This window comes from Myotis brandtii, unplaced genomic scaffold, assembly GCF_000412655.1.
Source record: "Myotis brandtii unplaced genomic scaffold, ASM41265v1 scaffold731, whole genome shotgun sequence".
Lineage (NCBI taxonomy): Eukaryota > Metazoa > Chordata > Mammalia > Chiroptera > Vespertilionidae > Myotis > Myotis brandtii.
In genome coordinates, this window is record NW_005370895.1 from 1,938,542 (window position 1) to 1,957,611 (window position 19,070).

General features: G+C 53.4%; 1 protein-coding gene and 1 long non-coding RNA gene across 2 annotated transcripts in view; one reads left to right on the forward strand and one right to left on the reverse strand.

Moving 5' to 3' along the window:
- LARS2 (leucyl-tRNA synthetase 2, mitochondrial) overlaps positions 1-1,851 on the forward strand; it is a 107,718-nt gene extending 105,867 nt beyond the window's left edge. Inside the window, exons 21-22 of the mRNA XM_014530284.1 lie at positions 253-295; positions 509-1,851. Coding sequence (XP_014385770.1) covers positions 253-295; positions 509-717 — 252 coding nt within the window. The 3' untranslated portion in view covers positions 718-1,851. The remainder of the gene's footprint in view (positions 1-252; positions 296-508) is intronic.
- Positions 1,852-3,617: 1,766 nt separating this feature from the next.
- On the reverse strand, positions 3,618-12,802 carry LOC106724130. Its single transcript, XR_001359887.1, has 2 exons — positions 12,621-12,802; positions 3,618-4,028 (listed from the first exon to the last, which is right to left on the reverse strand). It is a non-coding gene; the product is annotated as an uncharacterized LOC106724130 (long non-coding RNA).
- Positions 12,803-19,070: the final 6,268 nt, after the last annotated feature.

Genomic DNA, 19,070 nt, shown 5'->3' on the forward strand with positions numbered 1-19,070 from the left:
GGTTCCCGCAGCCCCCAGCGCAGGCGGGCCTGCGGGGCAGGGCCTGTCCTGTCGGTCTGGCGGTTCTGTGGCCTTTCTGGCCCATCCCGCCCTGCCCACCCATCTCCTTCGCCCGCATCTCTGTCTGAGGTCACCAGGTACCAATGTTGCGCATGAACCCTCACGCCCTCGGGGTTGGAAAGTGGGAAAAATAAACCTGTCCCGCATTACAGGGTGATTATCTTCCTCTCCGGCTGTCTCCACCTCTCTCAGCTTCGTTCAGCTGCTCTTGGTTCCAAGCGGGGAGGGGGTGATGGTGAGGAGGTCGGCCGTGGAGGGCACCCACTCTGAACACTGTGTTGCAGAAAGGCTACATCAGCTTCCTCTCGCTCCTCGCTCTCTCATTGCACTTGGTCCTCCAAGAAGCAGGTGCTGCCTTGTCCTTCTTCCTTCCCCACACTCCCTTCCCCCAACAGACAGCGGGCCCTTTGCAGGAAGTGGGTTTGGGCGCCTGGCTGCTGCCTCTCAGCCCTGCTTGTCTCCGGCTTTTCTCCTCAGATCAACAACAAAGCCTGCGGCAAAGTCCCTGTGCCCCAGCACGTGGCCCAGGACCAGGACAAAGTCCACGAGCTCGTCCTGCAGAGCGAGCTGGGCGCCAGGCTCCTGCAGGGGCGCAGCATCAAGAAGGCCTTCCTCTCGCCCAGGACAGCCCTCATCAACTTCCTGGTGCAGGAGTGACCCCACCGGGTCCCCAAAGGACCTCCATCCAGGCCTGGACAATGAAGAAGATGCGGGCCAGGCAGATGGGCATCAGCAGTGTGCCCTGTGGTGTGGCCTGGTGCAGGGTGAGGGTGGGCAAAGGAGAAAGATGAGTGGCGGGGAGGGGGGGGCAGCCTGCCCCCCCGCATTACCTGGTGAAGGAAGCCATTGACCCCATTGAAGCCACCAGAGACGGCCGGGCGGGCACAGGAAGTGATGGGCATAGCACCAGGCCTCTCAAGCAGCCTGGTGCTTCTGGATCCAGAAATGGCACCTCCCAGGGACACCCAAGAACTTGTGGGTAAACCGAGCAGCCCCACGAGGCTCGGGAGCGGCGTGGACAGTCCCTCTGAATGGGTAACAGCCTGGGCATCGTGGTGGGTGGCTCCTCGCTCAGGCCAGATGGGAAAGCCGTGTGGGTCCAAACACCCAGCACGCGGATGGACGCCGGAGTCCTCAGACGTTGCGGTGCCAGTCCCTGTGCCAGCGTCCCCACTGCTCCTCAGCTCCGCCCTGTGGGTGGCATCCTCCCCAGCCCCACTGGATGCGCCCACCACCCGCCGGGCGGAGCACCACTTCCTACCCTGAGTGAGGAGCCGCTGGCTAACCGCCCCCTCGGGGTAGAACATTTGCTGTGCAGCGAGGCGGAACCAAGCCGCTTCCAGCCTCGGCTGGAACCAATCTCAGAGCCACCGCAGCCCCGCAGGGAGTCTGCTCACTGGGCCCCAGATGGCAACGCTGCCTTTGAGACCGTCCCCAGAGCGGGTTCACCACAGAGGATGGACGGGCGCCACCCGGCGTTGCCTCCTGTGTTCGAGCCGCCGCAGTCCGGCTGCTGGGAGGTGGCCAGGAATGCACCTGTGTTGGTGGCGAACTAGGATCATCCTGGCTTTACGTGAAGTCAGCAACTCGGTGCTCCCACCAGAACTGACCGTAGCCACTGATGAATATTGATGGGGAAAGTGGGGGAGCAGCTAGCCATTGTGTGATGCTGAAAATCTTTTTTCTCTGCCATTTTTCCGAAGTGGCCTCCGGGGCGGTCCCCCTGCAGCCCAGCAGTTAACAGATGCCTTTCTTAATGCAATAAAATGTTTGTCATGTATGACTCCGGGACATCTGTGTGATCCTGGAGTTAATCAGGACCAGACTGAGGCTCTCCGTCACCATCAGAGCCTTGGCTGTGAGCCTGACTCCACGTGGAAGCTATAAAGTGAGACGCATGGGGAACAGGCCGCCCATTAGCAGCAGCGATTAAGTCACCGGCTCTCAAACTTGGCTCGGACTGAATACTGTGCCTGGTCCCCATGCCCAGATTCCTGATCGAGCTGACCCTCGGTCCGCTGGGCATCCGGAACCTGGCAGGCTCCACAGGAGAGCCGCCGGGTTCATGGCTGCATTTGAACCAGGGTGTCTAGTCCTTCTCTCCCTCGTGTCCAGCTTCAGTGGGACGTGTTTGGTCCAGAAACGCAGCATGATGGAGTGAGCTGGGAAGATGAGGACAGAAGGGAAGGCAGGGCCACAGCTCCAGGCAGGCATCTAAGACGTTCCCAGAGCGGCCTGAGTGCACACAGCCCGTGCCACGTGCCAGCAAACGCGTATGAAATATAGGAAATGGGTGAGGACATTTGGTATGAGGAGTGAAGGGCGTTTTTGCTTGTCTTGTTCATTCCTCCCGTAAGCCGAGCGGTCTTGACCCCATCAACAAGACGAGGGCAGGGAGCCCGTTGCCTGCACACGGTCTGGCCAGAGCCAGGGCCAGGAAAGCCTCGCGGCTCCTGGATTGACCGGCGCGGCTTTGGAGAACTTTCTCCAAGAGGAGAAAGCTTTGGCTCAGCGGCACTAAGAGATAGAACGGAGAGCTCTCCTCCCTGGGGGTGGGGAGGGGATAGGAAGTGATCTCAGTTCTTTATTAACTGCCTCGATTAGGTCAAAACTGGACTCGACAAGTTCTCCCGCATTATGTCATTTAATTCCCACAAACACCCTGGAGGGAAGGAAGTATCTCTCATAAATATGAAGAAACCCAGGCTCCGAGCTTCAGTAATTTGCTGTTTCCACAGCTAATAAGTAGAAGAGCCAGGATCCAAGCCCACGCCTTCTGGCCTCCAGATCCCCTCCGGGTCCCCTCTGGGCCACCAGTCCCCCCTTGAATCTTGCTTGAAGTACGACAGTTGGGAAAGTTGAGGTGTTGGCCCCCCCTCTGGGCCACCAGTCCCCCCTTGAATCTTGAAGTACGACAGTTGGGAAAGTTGAGGTGTTGGCCTAAAGCAGCATTTCAAGCAGAGTCGCTGGGGCTCCCCTCCTGTGAGGGCCTCGGTTCTGGGAAGCCGGGAAGGCAGGGCCGTGCCCTCGGGACAGGGGCAGGTGTGGGTTCCTTAGGGCTGGAGGTGTTGCCAAACCAGCGGGAGACCCAAGCTCCAGGTCGAGGTCGGCATTATTTCTATCAGAGAAATGAATGAAGCGAGTTTGTGCACAGGGAGAGCGGTGCCGGGGAAGCCCCACAGCAGATGGCACCACAGCTGTCTGCCCAGGAGAATGAAATGATCCCTGAGACCTAAAAGCAGCACAGGCATGCCTCATCCCAACCTAAATGCACACCTGAGGACACTGGGTAAGAAAAACGGTGTGTGTGTGTGTGAATCCTCACCCAAGGACATGCTTAGAGAGAGGAAGGGAGATTGAGAGAGAGAAACATCGATCGGTTGCCCTCTGTATGTGCCTGACCGGGGATTGAACCTGCTACCCAGGTATGTGCCCTGACTGGGAATCAACTGGCAACCTTTTGGTTCAACCAACTAAGTCACTCTAGCTGGGCAGGGTGGTTTTTAAAAAAATGTAATATGGAAATTTGCTCATGAATGAAGCAGTATACGTATAAATGCAATTCCAACCATCACTTTTTAATTCTGACCTTTACAAAGAGAGAAGGAAATTTTCCCAGAGATCACCGGTTGAGTCCTACAAGTTATCTTTTCCCTCTGTTTACTTTTTGGCCTCTTCAAATTTTTTTGGCCGTGTACTAGTTCAGTAATGGGAGGGAAACATCAAAATGTACAATTTTGTGAAGCTCCAAATGAGCTAAAGACTTGTCCCCTTAGGTCTTTTTCCTCCCCGTCAGGGCATCTGGCTGCCATGGAGACGAGCCCCCATCAGGAAAAGATGCTCCTTCTCTTGTGGAAAGTGGAAGCCAAAGCAGCCGACACCAGCCCATGAAGCTCCTGTTCGCAGTCGCTCGGCCTGGGCAGGTGTGGGGAGCTCCCCCTCACCTCTGAGCCTGAGGATCTTGCAACCTGAGGACAGAACAGAAGACAACATTCCCTTCATGAGACTCCCCTGTTCTTGGTGGACAAAGCAATACGTGGGCAAGGGCTCGAGCTCTGCACTCAGCCAGACCTGGGCTCTGTGACCCAGTGGCTCAGTCACTGAAAACCTCGTGGCCGAGGCAAGCCAGGGAACCTCTCTGAACCTCGATTCCTTCACTGTAAACAGGAGTAACAATAATGCCCAGGGTGTGAGGATAAAGTGAGATAACGTGTGTACAGTAAAGCGCATGGCGCAGGCTCTCGGTAAATGGAAACGGCTTATGAATGATTGATCTTGCCTGAAGAAGAATAGGCTGATGTTTATTAAATTTGGTTGAAAAGAAGAGAAAGTTCCCGGCTGGTGTTGCTCAGTGGATTGAACATCGCCCATGGACTAAGACAAGCATATAGAATGCACAAGCTGCGGGCCGCATGCCTTGGAGACGTGCGCCCCCCACCCCCCACCCCCCGAGTGAATTTGACATGCTTGGACTAAGAGGTCCTGGGTTCAGGGCACATACCTGGGTTGCTGGCTTGATCCCCAGTAGGGGTGTGCAGGAGGCAGCCAATCGATGTGTCTCTCTCATCAATGTTTCTCCCTTCCTCTCTATCTAAAAATCAATAAAAACATTTAAAAAGAAAGAAAGAAAGAAAGAAAGAAAGAAAGAAAGAAAGGGGAGGGAGGGAAGAAAGAAGGGAGGAAGGAAGGAAAGGGAAAGTTTAGGAGAAGATGCGTCCCAGGTGCAGATAGGACCCAGGCCTGTGGAGGAAAAAGAGAACCTGAACTTGGAGGCTTTGGGCCCATTGGCAGGACCTGCCTGGTGATACGGTGCTGGAGGGAGTCTGAACAAGCTGACTGCCTCCGGCTGCCCTCCCGTGGCTGTGGCTCGGGGCTGTGCCGTGGGATTCCAGGTGACGGATCCGACCAAACCAGAAGGCCCCTCCACAAATGACAAAACTGGCTCGTAGAGCCTGTAACTCGCTTGAGAAGAGATGACATTTCTTGCCCCCCCCCAATCTGCTCATTTCATGCAGACCCCCCTCCCCCCGCTTTTAGAAAACCCGGAGGTCCTGCCAGCAATATGGGGGGGGGGGGGGCTTTGCTGCATTGTGAGCCCCCTGATGAGGGGGGTTTGCTCTCCCTTCCTCCTGTGAGAGGAACAAGCAGAACATCTGCTTCTGGGGCTGGGTCCCTGTCTGACGCCCAGAGGGTGGGCGGCTGGAGGCTCTCGTCCAAGCTGATGAGTCTGAAGACCGGAATCTGGGGTGACCAACAGTGAGCAAAGGGCAGTCTCCCCAGGGTGCTGGCCGGGAGGGAGAGCCTGGAGCGTCCAGGAAAGGCCAATCCTGTGGGCAGAGGCTCCGATCCAAGGGTGGGCCGAGGATTGTGCAGAAGGGTTGACCCCACTCCAGGCCTCATCAGTCTCCGCCTGCCCACGTGTGGGAGGGGCACAGGGGAGGTGGTAGCCCGGCGGCTGCAGTCATGGCCTGGACACCAGCACTCGTGACTCACTCCCCTGCGCCTCAGCCCTGAACTTGAATTGCAGTCCTTGCCTGACCTCTGAAGGGCATGCCCTCGCCCCCACCCAGCATGCCGGAGCCACGGGCGTGATCCCCGATATCAGCAGCTGGAATGGTTACCATGTCTGGAGGACCCATGGGTGCCAATGCCTGTTCTAAGTGTTTACCATAGAAGGGGCCTTGCTCAAGTCCACACTCGAAAAGGTGACAGAGCCAAGATTCTCTGCATTGCTCCCCAAGGCCGTTATGCCAGCCAGCCCTCGAACCTCCTGCGTTCTCCAAGGCAGCCCCCATTTCTGACCTTTCCTCTCGGCGTCCCCAAACACCCTGCCAAGCTCCCCCTTCCTGCTCTGTGGCGGGGAGACGCTCGCTGGGGGTGCACACCTGGGGGAGCACCGCCCCCTGTTCCGAGGCACCCAGCTCAGCCCGGGTCTGGGGAGAGGACTGGGCTCTCTGGGAGCCTGGGACAGACCACTCCCCAAAGCCATCACCTCTGACAGACAGATATACAGAGCCTCCTTTGGGTCCCCTCAGTGAGATCTAGAAAGTCAGGGGGTCACCTTTACTCAACCCCACATACCTCGCGGAGCATCCCGTGGAAGGGGGAGTGGGGAGACCTGCCCGGGCTGTGGCCACAGTGGCAGCAGCTGGCCTCACAGCAGCCTGGGCAGTGTCCTCCCAGATCATTCCACACAGGACAGGAGAGCCTCATCTGGAGGCGGTGAGGGGTGGTCCCACCCACCGGAGACCACACCGCCACGCCTGCTGCAGCTGCAACCTCATAGGCTGCCCTCTGAGCCAGGAGAGCCAGGCCTGGGCCCCTCTTCTTCAGACACAGGTGAGGGCTGTGCGCAGTGGGTGTCATGGACACTGTGGGGTCAGTAGGGGAGGTGGGGCTGCCTAGTGGGTGATGTCCTTCACTGGGTCTGGCATGTCATTCATCAGGGAAAAGGCCTGTCCCTTCCACTGGAAATGGGGTAGCAGTTAGACAGACATAAGCAGAGCAAGGACGATGGGCCAGGTGCAGAAGGTCACCAGGGCAGAATGTCCCGGCCACCGGCAATGGAAGAAACGCAGAGCAAGCATTGGAGATAAGTTTGTTCATCAGAACCTCACCCTGGGGACCCCTCTCCACCCTAGAACGCCTCCGGCCATGCAGGTGGGATTCTCCTGACCTTTTCTCCCCTGGTACATGGTGAAGCCATGTGGTAGGCCCCCACCCCTAGAGGAAAACAAGGGGGCCGGAGGAAGCCCCATCTAACTTCCAGGCAAGGACAGAAGATGACCGGACAGGCCCTGATAAGTCAGCTGGAAGAGGAAAGCATTTAACCCCCGTTCCGAGGGGCTAAAAGGAGCCCTAGCCCACACCCAGGGCATCTTGAAATTCCTCTCCGGGTGTACTTTCTCTTTGCTTGCCCAATAAATCTCTAGCGAGTCTGAGTCTTGGCTCTGAATTCTTTTCTCAGCCAGAACTCAAGAACTGAGGTTGCTGAACCCAGGTCTCATCTGACCCCACAGGTCAGACACCTGGTGATGGGAAGAGGCCAGGGCAGGCCAGAGTGGCTTTGTCAGGTGGTCCCCAGAGGGGCTCGCTGTCAGTGGGCAGGACACAGGGCAGCCGCTGACCAGGAACAGGCTGAGAGAAATAGCTGAGAAGAGGGAACCTAGGCCAATGTCACCTAATAGCTCCATTATCTGTTGTCAACCTCCTAGTCATTAACATCTTAGTTTCTAAAAAAATAGCTTAGTTTTCTATTAATATATTAATTGACTACTATTATGGACTAAATGTTTGTGTCTCCCCTACAATTCATATGTTGAAACCTTACTCCCCAATGAATGGTGTTAGGAGGTGGGGCTTTGGGAGGTGATTAGGATTAGATGAGGTCATATGGGTGGGGCCCTCGTGAATGGGGTCAGTGCCCTTATCCGTGTCACAAGTTTGCTTCCTCTCCGGTGAGGACACCGGAGGCCAGTGGTCTGCATGACCGGGCTCTCACCAGAACCCGACCCTACTGGCACCTGATGTCAGATTTCCAGCCTCCAGAACCATGAGAAATAAATGCCTGTTGTTGGTGAGCCACCCGATCTATGGCGCTTTGTAACAGCAGCCTAAACTGAGACAGCCACTAGCATCCTAGTCAGCAGCAAACCCATAGGTTCCCCTTAGTGAAGGCAGTAGACTTCTTAGTTCTCAGCCCCTTCATCATTACCTGCAACATCTTAATCCACACCTACACCTTTGTGGGCTGCTTGATTGTCTGCCTATCATCTTTAGCAAGAAAAAAATTTAAATTATCAACATAAAACCCCCTAAACCTCCCTGTTCTCATACCGCTGGCTTTATTTCTCATTCCCATAGTCTGCTCCTCTGGAGGAGGGAGCAGGGGAGGGAGTTCTGTTCCACTCGGGCCCAGACCCAGGCAGGGGCTAGGATGATGGAGGCTCCACCATCTTTAGCTCTTGCCCTGGACATTGACACCCAGCTTGCAGACCTGGGGGGTGGGGTGCGGGGAGGAGAGATGGACGTTCATAAGGAGGTGTTTATGAGTCAGGTCTGGAAGAGGTCTGTGAAGGGGTTCAAAGCAGGCCTCCCCAAGATGGGCTACTTTGGCGTGTGAGTTATTTTGAGACCCTGTGGGCTCACTACCTCTCCCTCAAAGAATTTAAATTTGGGGCCTCGCCCGTAATAAGAGTTATCACCAGAGATAACTTTATATGACCAATCGGTGGGGCAGGAAAAACTCCTCATCAGGGAACATCTGCTCTTACCATCCTGCAATGACCTCCTGCCCCTGAAGGCCCCGGGGCTGACCTCATCCCTGGCTCAGAGTGTCCTCTAGGCGTCCCCTTTCTGTCTCGGAACCCCTGTGCGCGTGGGTCTCTCTCATGCACGCAGGGCTCCCATCCATGTGTATGCAATTAAATTTGGTCATTTTCTCTTGTTGCTCTAATCTGTCTCGTGGCGATTTAATTATTAGAGCAGCCAAAGGAGCCTGGGAGGGTAGAGGAACGTGGTCCTCCCCTCATGCATCACTTCTGCCTGCTTCTCTCTGCCAGATTCAGTCGCTGCCCTCGGGGCTGGCAGATGTGGGCCCTGCCGGGCAGCCACATCCCAGCCACGACTCTCAGGAGGCAAGGGGAACCCCGTCTGGTGGGCAGCTAGTTGCCTCTGCCACCGGATAGATTTAATTATTAGAGCAGCCGAAGGAGCCTGGGAGGGTAGAGGAACGTGGTCCTCCCGCCACATGCATCACTTCTGCCTGCTTCTCTCTGCCGGATTCAGTCACTGCCTTCGGGGCTGGCAGATGTGGGCCCTGCCGGGCAGCCACTTCCCAGCCACAACTCGCAGGAGGCAAGGGGAACCCGTCTGGTGGGCAGCTAGTTGCCTCTGCCACCGGATCAGTCCTTATTTCCAAACTCTTGATTGTCAGTGTGTATCTTACTTATCTTCTAAATGTCGCAGTTGTCTGCTAACACCTGGGTTTACAGACATCTCCCCAGTGACAACTGTCTACCTTCTAACTCTGTGAGAGCTGCTGGTTGTGGCTGCAGCACAGCTGGCAGTTGCAGACTCATGCATCCCTACCCTGCCCGTGGCCGCCCTGCCTTCTGTCCTAGACTCCAGCCTCACCCCTGAGGTGTGTGAAATCGCAGACCGACTTTGTGTCAGTGTATAAATGACCGATTTTAACTCCAAACGTTTGTTTGTTGGTCCCCAACTCTCCCCACTCTCCTTCCTCCGCGAGACTCACATGTTGGCTTTTGGAGTGGGTTTGGAGTGTTGTTGTTTTTTTGGTTTGGAGGGTGTGGGGCATTTTGAAAGGTAGAGAAAGGCATGCTTCCCAGATGCCCTCAGGCAACCTGGGAAATTCCTCAGATTCCTGCTTCCCGAGAGTCACAGCTGTTGACAGGGTGGACACGTGACACATCCCTAAATGCTGCACTGTGATTTTGTCCTGGCAACTTACACCTCACCTCCACACGCATCCACACACACACCACCCACAACACATGTTCACATACACACACACACACACACAACATAGAATGCAAACACACATCACACCACACACACACATCCGACACCACACACACAAAACACATCGCACACACACACACCACAGTCAAAGGTCTGCTTTGGGGGGGGGGGGACACCTGGTAATTTAATTTATTTATTTATTTATTTATTTATTTATGGGTTTTTTAAATTGATTTCAGAGAGGAAGGGAGAGGGAGAGAGAGAGATAGGAACATCAGCGGTGAAAGAGAATCATTGATCAGCTGCCTTCTGCACTCCCCACACGGGGGATGGAGCCTGCAACCTGGGCATGTGCCCTGACCAGGAATCGAACGGTGACCTCCTGGTTCATAGGTTGATGCTCAATCACTGAGCCACGCCGGCCGGGCTGGTCACTTATTTTTGTCTGATAGGATAAGCCTCACAGCCATGTAAGTGGGGAGTTGTGGGGAGGCAAATTAGTCTTGAGAATTAATCTAAGTCACAGCTGTTTGTCAGGGACATGCCTTAGGCTCGGTTCAAGGTGGACAGAATGACCCTTTCTGGGCCAGAACTAAAAACCACTGGATGGTGGAATAATAGCAGAGACTGGCAAACTGTGGCCCAAACATCTGGCTCACCACCTGTGTTTGTAAATAAAGTTTTATTGGCACACTGCCATGCTAAATTACTTATGAATTGTCTGTGGCTGTTTTTGCATAGTTGCGTAGTTGTGATAGAGATTCTATCTTATCTGTCTTCTAAATGTCACAGTTGTCTGCTAATGCCTGGGTTTACAGACATCTCCCCAGTGATAACTGTCTACCTTCTAACTCTGTGAGAGCTGCTGGTTGTGGCTGCAGCATAGCTGGCATTGCAGACTCATGCATCCCTTCCCTGCCCGTGGCCGCCCTGCCTTCTGTCCTAGACTCCAGCCTCACCCATGAGGTGTGTGAAATCGCAGACCGACTTTGTGTCAGTGTATAAATGACCGATTTTAACTCTAAACATTTGTTTGTTGGTCCCCAACTCTCCCCACTCTCCTTCCTCCGCGAGACTCACATGTTGGCTTTTGGAGTGGGTTTGGAGTGTTGTTGTTTTTTTGGTTTGGACGAGTATTGAATAGATATGTTTATTATTTTTAGTGGTTATTAGATATTACAACATGCAGCCTTAACTGATAACAGTCTTCCTTGAGTTAATGTTGTGCCACTTCACAGACGAGATACAAATAGAACTGAACTTACAACAAGATCCCCTCCTGGCCCAGCTGGCGTGGCTCAGTGGTTGAGCATCGACCTATGAACCAGAAGGTCTCGGTTTGATTCCCAGTCAGGGCACATGCCCGGGCTGCGGGCTCAATCCCCAGTGTGGGGCGTGCAGAAGGCAGCCGATCAATGATTCTCAGCACTGATGTTTCTATCTCTCCCTCTCCCTTTATTTTTGAAATCAATAGATAGATAGATAGATAGATAGATAGATACCAAATACTTCCATCACTAATAGGATCTCTCCTGCTGAGCCCAGCCCTGAGCCCCAAAAACCACTAATCTTTTCTTCATCTCTATAAATGTGTCATTTCAAGAATGTCATATAAACGGAATCATATGGGATGTAACCTTTGGGATTGGCTTTTCTTACTCAACACAATTCCCTTGAAATTCATCCAAGCTGTTACATTTATCAATAGTTCATTCCGTTTTATTACTGAGGTGTATCCAGGGTATGCACATGCTGTAGTTTGTACAGCAGTGGTTCCACCCTTTAAAGCACAGCTCAGTGGTTTCCAGTTCGGGGCTATTGTCAATGAAGCTGCTGTGAACATGCGTGTGCGCGTTTTGTGTAAACATAGGTTTTTATTTCTCTGGGATAAATGCCAACAGTGCGAATCCTGGGTCATGTGATAATTGTATGTTTACTGGCATGCTTTTGAGTTCGCCGATTCTTTCTTCTCCTGTGTCCAGTCTACTGTTGAACTTACGCAATGAATTCTTCAATTCAGATACTCTATACTTTGATTGAAGTTTTTCCATTGGTTTTTTTAAAGTTTTTATTTTTCTGTTGAATTACTCCATATTTTACTAGATTTGTCTATCCTTTTCTATAAATTCCTTATCATATTTAAATAGTTATTTTTTAAATCCCTTGACTGCTGATCCCAACATGTGGGTTATCTGTGGGTTTGCTTCTGTTTTTTTGCCTCTTTTTCTCTAATCTCATGGCACCCAGAAACCCTGGTTAAGGTCAACAACATCATGTTCTCCACCCCAAACACGAAGAGGAACTGCTGACCGAGCCCTGGAGCCCTTTATGGTTTTCAGAGTGAAGTCATGTGTCACCTCTCACTTGGGAATGTGGGAATTGCCAGCTCGTGGAGGCGCCCATAATGGGGACACATGGTTAGTGGGGGGACGTGGATTACAGGCTGGGCTCAGTGTGAGCCCCTGCGGCAGGCTCCTGGGGATGCAGTGTGCTCCTCCCTCGAGAGAACTTGTGTCTCTGCACAAGGGGACAGAATAACGATCCCGATTATGGACAGGCATTGGCATAGATCAGCGATGGGGAAACTTTTTTCTCCCAAGGGCCATTTGGACATTTATAACATTATTCGTGGGCCATACAAAGTCATCAACTTAAAAGTTAGCCCTAGCCGGTTTGGCTCTGTGAATAGAGGGTCAGCCCATGGACTGAAGGGTCCCAAGTTTGATTCCAGTCAAGCACATGTACCTGAGTTGCAGGCTCAACCCCCAGGCCTGGTCCCAGTGGGTTCGGGCGGGTACAGGAGGCAACCAATCGACTTTTCTTTCTCACATCGATGTTTCTCTCTCTGTCTCTCCCCCTCCCTTCTACTCTCTCTTAAAAAAAAAAAAAATCAGTGGGAAAATATCCTTTGGTTAGGATTAACAACAACAATAAAAAATTAGCCTGCTATGTTTGGTCAAACACTTCATTAACTCACCCCTAATGCCTTGGCAGGGCCAGACCAAAGGATTTCACAGGCCTTATATGGCAGTGAGCCTGAGGCCCCACCCCTGGCCCAGACTGTGAGTAAGACTGACCTTGGCCTCTAGGCAATAAACACTGGGGCTGTTTGTGGCACTCCCGTCAGTTCCAGCTGTGTCCACTGAGTCCTCTGAGAAGCACAGGCCGAGATGAGGCAGGTGTGCAGGAGGTCTATTGGAGAAAGTGCCTGTGCAGGAGGGGGTGGCGGGGAGAGCCCTCAGACTGAGATGTAGGTCTACCCCTGGGAAGGAGAGAAGGAAGGAAGGTCTTAGACAGTTGTCTAAAGCAGCGCCCTGATCAAGGTGCCGGTCAGGGAGCCCCCACATCGCAGGACCGGCCTGCCTTAGTGTCCCCGCCACGGTCAGCGTAGGCTGGGAGCAGCCGTGGGAGGTGTGGCCTCAGCACACCTGGGTTTGGAGGGTGACATCCGGGCATCAGGCAGTTGTCCTCTGATCACAAGGCCCTCGGGGGCCCAGCGGGCCAGTGGTCCTTTCCCAGTCCTGTCTCTGCTCAGCCCCTGTGGGTAGGAAGCCTGGGGCCTGAGGAACCCCAGCCAGGTCAGTTCTCAAGTAGGTGGGGCTGCAGGAGGGAGGCAGGAGTCCCCACCCGGGCCTCCCTGGAAGGTCACCCAGGACGGCCAGCCCACAGGGGTTTCAGTGACACTTGAACGTCGATGAGGGTTGGATGTCTTTAGAGCAGTGGTTCTCAACCTTCTGGCCCTTTACAGTTCCTCATGTTGTGACCCAACCATACAATTATTTTCGTTGCTACTTCATAACTGTAATGTTGCTACTGTTATGAATCGTAATGTAAATATCTGATATGCAGGATGGTCTTAGGCGACCCCTGTGAAAGGGTCATTCGACCGCCAAAGGGGTCGCGACCCACAGGTTGAGAACCGCTGCGTTAGAGGCAATCAAACCATGAAATCATTTCAACACAAAAGGCCCATTTATTTTGACAAGAAAAAAATAGTGGCTCCAACCAGCCTTCAGATGTGGCCGCACCCCTTGGCTGCCTGCTGTGTCTACGGCCCGTCCACCGTCCACTGGGCAGAGCAAATCCTTTCCACCTTTTTTATATACGTAGGATGGAGATTAGAGTATTCCCTACTTCTCAGCATTTCCCCTTTTGAGCTCCCAGTAGACTGGCTGAGCCAAACTGAGGAGCTTGACACACAGCATTGGCCTCAGGGCTACGTTTTATCTCCTAAATGGTTGAGGCTTAAAGAAGAAGAGCCGGTGGGAAGGCGGTGGGAAGGCAGCAGCAGTTGTGAAATCAGGGACAAAAATACACAGGGCAGCCTTCCTTCCTGCCCGCAGGGCTCCCTCTCTCCAGGTGGTGGCCCTCTCCCAGGTGTGGGAACCTCACACCCATGTCTTCGGGTCAGGTTCTCCAGCCCCTGAGGTGTCCTCAGGCCGCCCTCAAGCCCTGAGGTGCCTCTTTCACAGTTCACACCCCAACCATGTTGACTAATGGAAATGTCACAGGCACTTTTTTTCTGTTTGAGGTTGCTTTATACAGGCAGCACAGATGTTCCCTCTGACATCTTTATCACCCAACAAAACTAGGTCCAGCCCCCCATCCCAGGAGACTGGGGAAGTCGCACCCTCTCCCCGCCCTGAAACTGCCCGGCCCATGACCTCCAGTCTGCAAAGCCCACGGACACATACGTCACATCCTCCTCTCACATACGTCGCGCGTAGAGGGTGGTGCTGGGCACAGCGGGTGCTGAGCACAGTGGGTGCTGTGACGTGTGGGCGACCACGGCTGTTCTTGTTCTTGCTATGACCCATCAGCGGCCTGAAACGCTGCCCGCAGTGGGATGGGAACCAGGGGAAAGCAAGGCGGACATCCTCGGTGTAGGTGAGGTCCAGACAGCCCATCATTTCTGCAGCCTGGTGGGATTCTCGAGACTACACGTGCCTCGTGGGTGTGCGGCTCGCACAGGTGTGAACGGGTTTCTAAGCTGTCCATTGCCAAGGTGTAATAGCCAAAGTGTGGACACAGAGACCGTGAGCGGGAGACTGGTTACAAACTGCATGACTCACCCGAAATGTTAGCGAAGGCAGCACATTTGAAATGGTGTGCAAAGATTTCCAAGGGGCAGTGCAGTCTTACGTTCTGTGTTAAAGCGTACACACACACACACACACCACACACACACACACACACACACACACACACACACACACACACGGCCCTACTGGTAGATGGTTTGGCTCAGCTGGTTGAGGTCAACTAGGAACCAGGAGTTCTCAGTTTGATTCCTGGTCAGGGCACATGCCCAGGTTGTGGGCTCGATCCCCAATGTGGGGCATGCAGGAGGCAGCCAATCAATGGTTCTCTCTCATCACTGATGTTTCTATTTCTCCCTCTCCCTTCCTCTCTGAAATCTATTAAAACACACAAAGAATTCACATGCCTGTGCACTTTGGTGATACAATGGTGTTGTCTCTGACGGGGTCACTGGTTGCCTGAGGCTCAAAGGTGGGAGACATATTCCTTTCTCCCTGTGCTTGTTTGCACCTTGGAATTTGAAGCCATATACATGTCTTGCTTATTTAGAAAAAAAGAGTAAGCAGACAGCAGCTGATTCAGAAATCAGTACTCCAGTCCCTGTGTCCCCGGAGGGGCTGGGCGGGGCCAGCGGGCAGCCCCCTACCCCCCACCGTGGGTGTGCGGGGAGCCACGTGGGGCCTGTGGCTAGGCACATGCCTCCACCTGGGTCTTCCTGTGTGGCGGAGGCCGCAGCAGGGCGGAGGCTGGGGAGAGTAGGCACAGCTGCCTGGCACAGGCGGCACACGCAGGGCAAGGTCACGGCCCTGGTATCTGGGTCTGGCTGGGCAGCTTTTCAGGGCAGGCAGACAGGACACAAAGCCTCACTATGAGCATCAGGAAAGGCCCTCCATCGAAGCTGCTTGCCACCATTCACGGGGCAATTCACAGTGGAACTCAGGGCAGAGCAGCCCAAGGCTCAGGAAGCAGATTTGGAGGGGCCACGGTTTCCTGGCCCGCTCCAGGCATCAGTGGGGTGGAAAGAGCCCAGAGGAACCTGGGTTCTTAATTCTTCATCCATCTGCACAGCTGAAGTATAAAGATCCTTTTCAGAGCTCTCCCTGAGCTGACTCTCCAGCCGCAGGACACACACAGCATTGTGTGCAAGGACATTCCCCATCGCCAGCAAAAGGGACAGAAAGGCCCTTTCAGTTAACTGCAAAATAAGCAGGGCTCTGTCCAGAGACAAGGCCCCTGCCTCATGGGCTCCTGGTAACTCACAGGCTGTTTGAGCACAGTTTACTGCCTACGGTCTATTGCATTAGGGTTTTTCAAATGCCCTTTGGTCAACAATTCTTTATGCACACCTATATGCAAAACACACTAGTATATGTCTACGTGCAAACAGCTATTTTTCAAATATCCTTTATACATTCAAATGTACAGGTATACATATTTATATGTAGTCATCCTCTTGACTAGCTATATAGAATATCTATGAGGTAGATAGAATATTTAGTACAAGGTAACAAGATCTACAGGTTGGCAGTGACATACAAAGCTATTAGAGTAGTAACATAGCTTTGTATCCTTTCTTTGTTTCTCCGAATCTGAGTCATCCTTCAGTCCAGTTAATTCTTTCCACTTACAGATGGCAACACTTGTACTCCCTTTTCTGCTGTGACTCATTCATTCATTTACCAAGCATTTTGAGGGGCCTGCCATGTGCCAAGTGCTGTTCTAGGTTCCTGGGGTATAGCAACGAACAGTGTGGTCGGCGATCCATGGCCAGAGGCTTGCATTCTAGTGAGGAGACAGATGTCCACTGTAGTGTCAGAGGAGGACAGGGATGGAGAGAGGGGACTTTCTGGAGAGGTGACCTTTGAGTGCAAATCTGAAGGTTATAAGCCAGGGAGTCCCATGGATATCAAGGTTGTAGGCAGGAGAAGTGGCAACTCCCTTGCTCACTCTAGTTACATTGCATTCATTGGCAAAAGCCAGCCCTGGTCAGACCTAACTCACCACCCACCACATACCCACATCTGTGGAAAACCATGCCACCGTGCTGGCTGGCCTCATTGAAATTTATGCCCAGAATCTCGGTGGAGGGTGGGAACAAGTGGGAGCCTTCATGCTTCCATCACACATGCTTTCTAGGCAGTGGGCTCTTAGTCCCCAGATGGCCAAGCCCCACCAGCAACTCTCCTGGTTTCATTTTCAACTGACGCCTTCCCATTTCCCTCAGTAATCCGAAGAGCCACCGACCGCTCCAAGATTCCAACACCTATGTACTTACCTACTTCATTCTTGCCCAAATCCTTCCTCCTGCACTCCAGGCAGGCCAAGATGGGCCTGGAGGCAGGAGGGGACCAAAGAGTTGGCAGCTGCCCAACTAGGATGCAAAGAGAAGGCTGACTTGCAGGAGGCCCTGGCTGGAGCATGTGGCTGCTGCACAGGCTTACCAGCTGTCAGCACTGGACGCACGGGAAGCTGGCCCTGGGCTTGCAGACTTTGTGTCCCCAGTGCTTTGTCAGCTCCACCCCCAGAACTCGGGGTTCAGGCGAAGTGGGCCACAGCCTTCCACTCCGATAGATGTCCTCACTGCCGCCGTGCTCGGAGGAAGCATGGCACTCGGGCTCTAGACCGGTGGTTCCCAAGTGTGGCTCCTGAGCCAGCAGCATCGGCACCACCGGGCAACTTGTTAGGAATGCACATTCCTGGGTCCCCCCTAGAGCTGCTGAGTCGGAAACTCTGGGGGTGGGTCCCAGCCACAGGTGTTTCCATGTGCTCCCCAAGGAATCCTAAGGCATTTGGGAACCACAGACCCGGACCAGTTCCAGGCGATACTGACGCTGCTGGTTCCAGGACCCACTTTGAGAACCACTGTTCTAGAAATGTTGTCAGCAAATTACTCAGTTTATGAGTCATCGTGTTGTTCATTAACAAGTATTACTGAATCCCTAAGGCTGTAATAATGTTTAATAATAATTACCTCTGAGTAAGGGGATTGCGGGCAACTTTTAAAAAAGTATCTCTATTGTTCAAAGTTGTTATAAACATGGATTGCTTTTGTAGATAAAAATGAAAAGAATTTAAAATAAGAATATCTTATTCTAGTATACTTCTTTACAGCTGTGCTCCTCAGACTTAATTGTACAAATAAACCACTCAGCCTCCAGGAAGAGGTGACTGAGCAGAGATGGGAAGGGTGAGCACTGAGAAGTTCAAGGTGAGGCCCTGTACACACCAGGAAGCTCGGGCAGCCAGAGAACGGGGTGGAAAGGCCCCCACGCCAGTTCCAGGGAACCGTGCAGGAAGGCGGTGCAGGGAGTCAGTGTCAGTCTAGGTCCAGGGTCAGCATGGAGGGTGTGGACACAAAAGGGTTCTATGGAAAGTAATCTCCAAGGGTGATCTGATCATAAATTCTCAGCGAGGCACGTCATGGAGGGCAGTCATGCACCAGGCGTGTAACCTCTTTAGTAAAAGGCTTCTCTTTGCCGTAAGCAAGCCCGTCCCTTGTCTCTGTGCACCCCTCCTAGAGCGAGATCAACCTCAAGAGAGGATGTGATATTTGTTTTTTAAATATTTCTATTGATTTCAGAGAGGAAGAGAGGGAGGGAGGGAGAGAGAGATAGAAACATCAATGATGAGAGAACCATTGATCGGCTGCCTCCTGCACGCCCCACCCTGGAGATCAAGCCCGCAGCCCCGGCATGTGCCCTGACTGGGAATGGAACCGTGACCTCTGGGTTCATAGGTCAACATTGGACCTCTGAGCCACGCCAGCCTGGCAGGACAGCACCCGATCTTAACTGTCCTGTAACCCATCCTCGCCCTGCTTCCTCCCACCTTCAGGTCATCTTCCTTAGGTTTCCTCCCGAATTCCAAATGCATAAAAGAAGCTGCAAACTGTCATTTTCTTGGAAGCATTTGTCTGTTAAAATCCCGCCTCCAGGCGTATCCTCTATTTGACTCCAGTTAATTTTTATAAACATTCTCCACAGGTTTGGATGGTCTTAGTTGACGAGGGTTTAAGCAGGGAAGTGACTGGCCTGGCATTTGCCTTGGGATCACTCTGAGCTGCTGTGCAGAAAATGAAACCTCTTACCTGGGAGGTGGTGCCGGGGCGCTCAGGAGTCAGTGCCCCCCCCCCCCGCCCCTGGGCCCCCAGTGGATCTACTTGGGGGTCAGGAATACCCACAGGAATAAGGAGCCACCAGGGCCCGCGTTTTTATTGCTGCTCTGAGGACCTCAAACCCGCGCTCCAGGAACATGACTTTTTCCTTTTCAGAGGACTTGGCTCCATCAGGCTTTGCTGGTTACCGCGGCTTCTTGGACACGTCCCCCTCTGCGCCTTAGTCCCCCCACCTGTCCAAGAGGACGTCGGGCCAGCCCTCGGGTGACACGCCGGGACTCCGCTCCTGCACTTCGGACAAGTTGGGCAGCGGGCACTGCCCGGTCAGAGGAAGCGTCCCGGGGCACACGCGGGGTGGGCTTCCTGCCCGGGA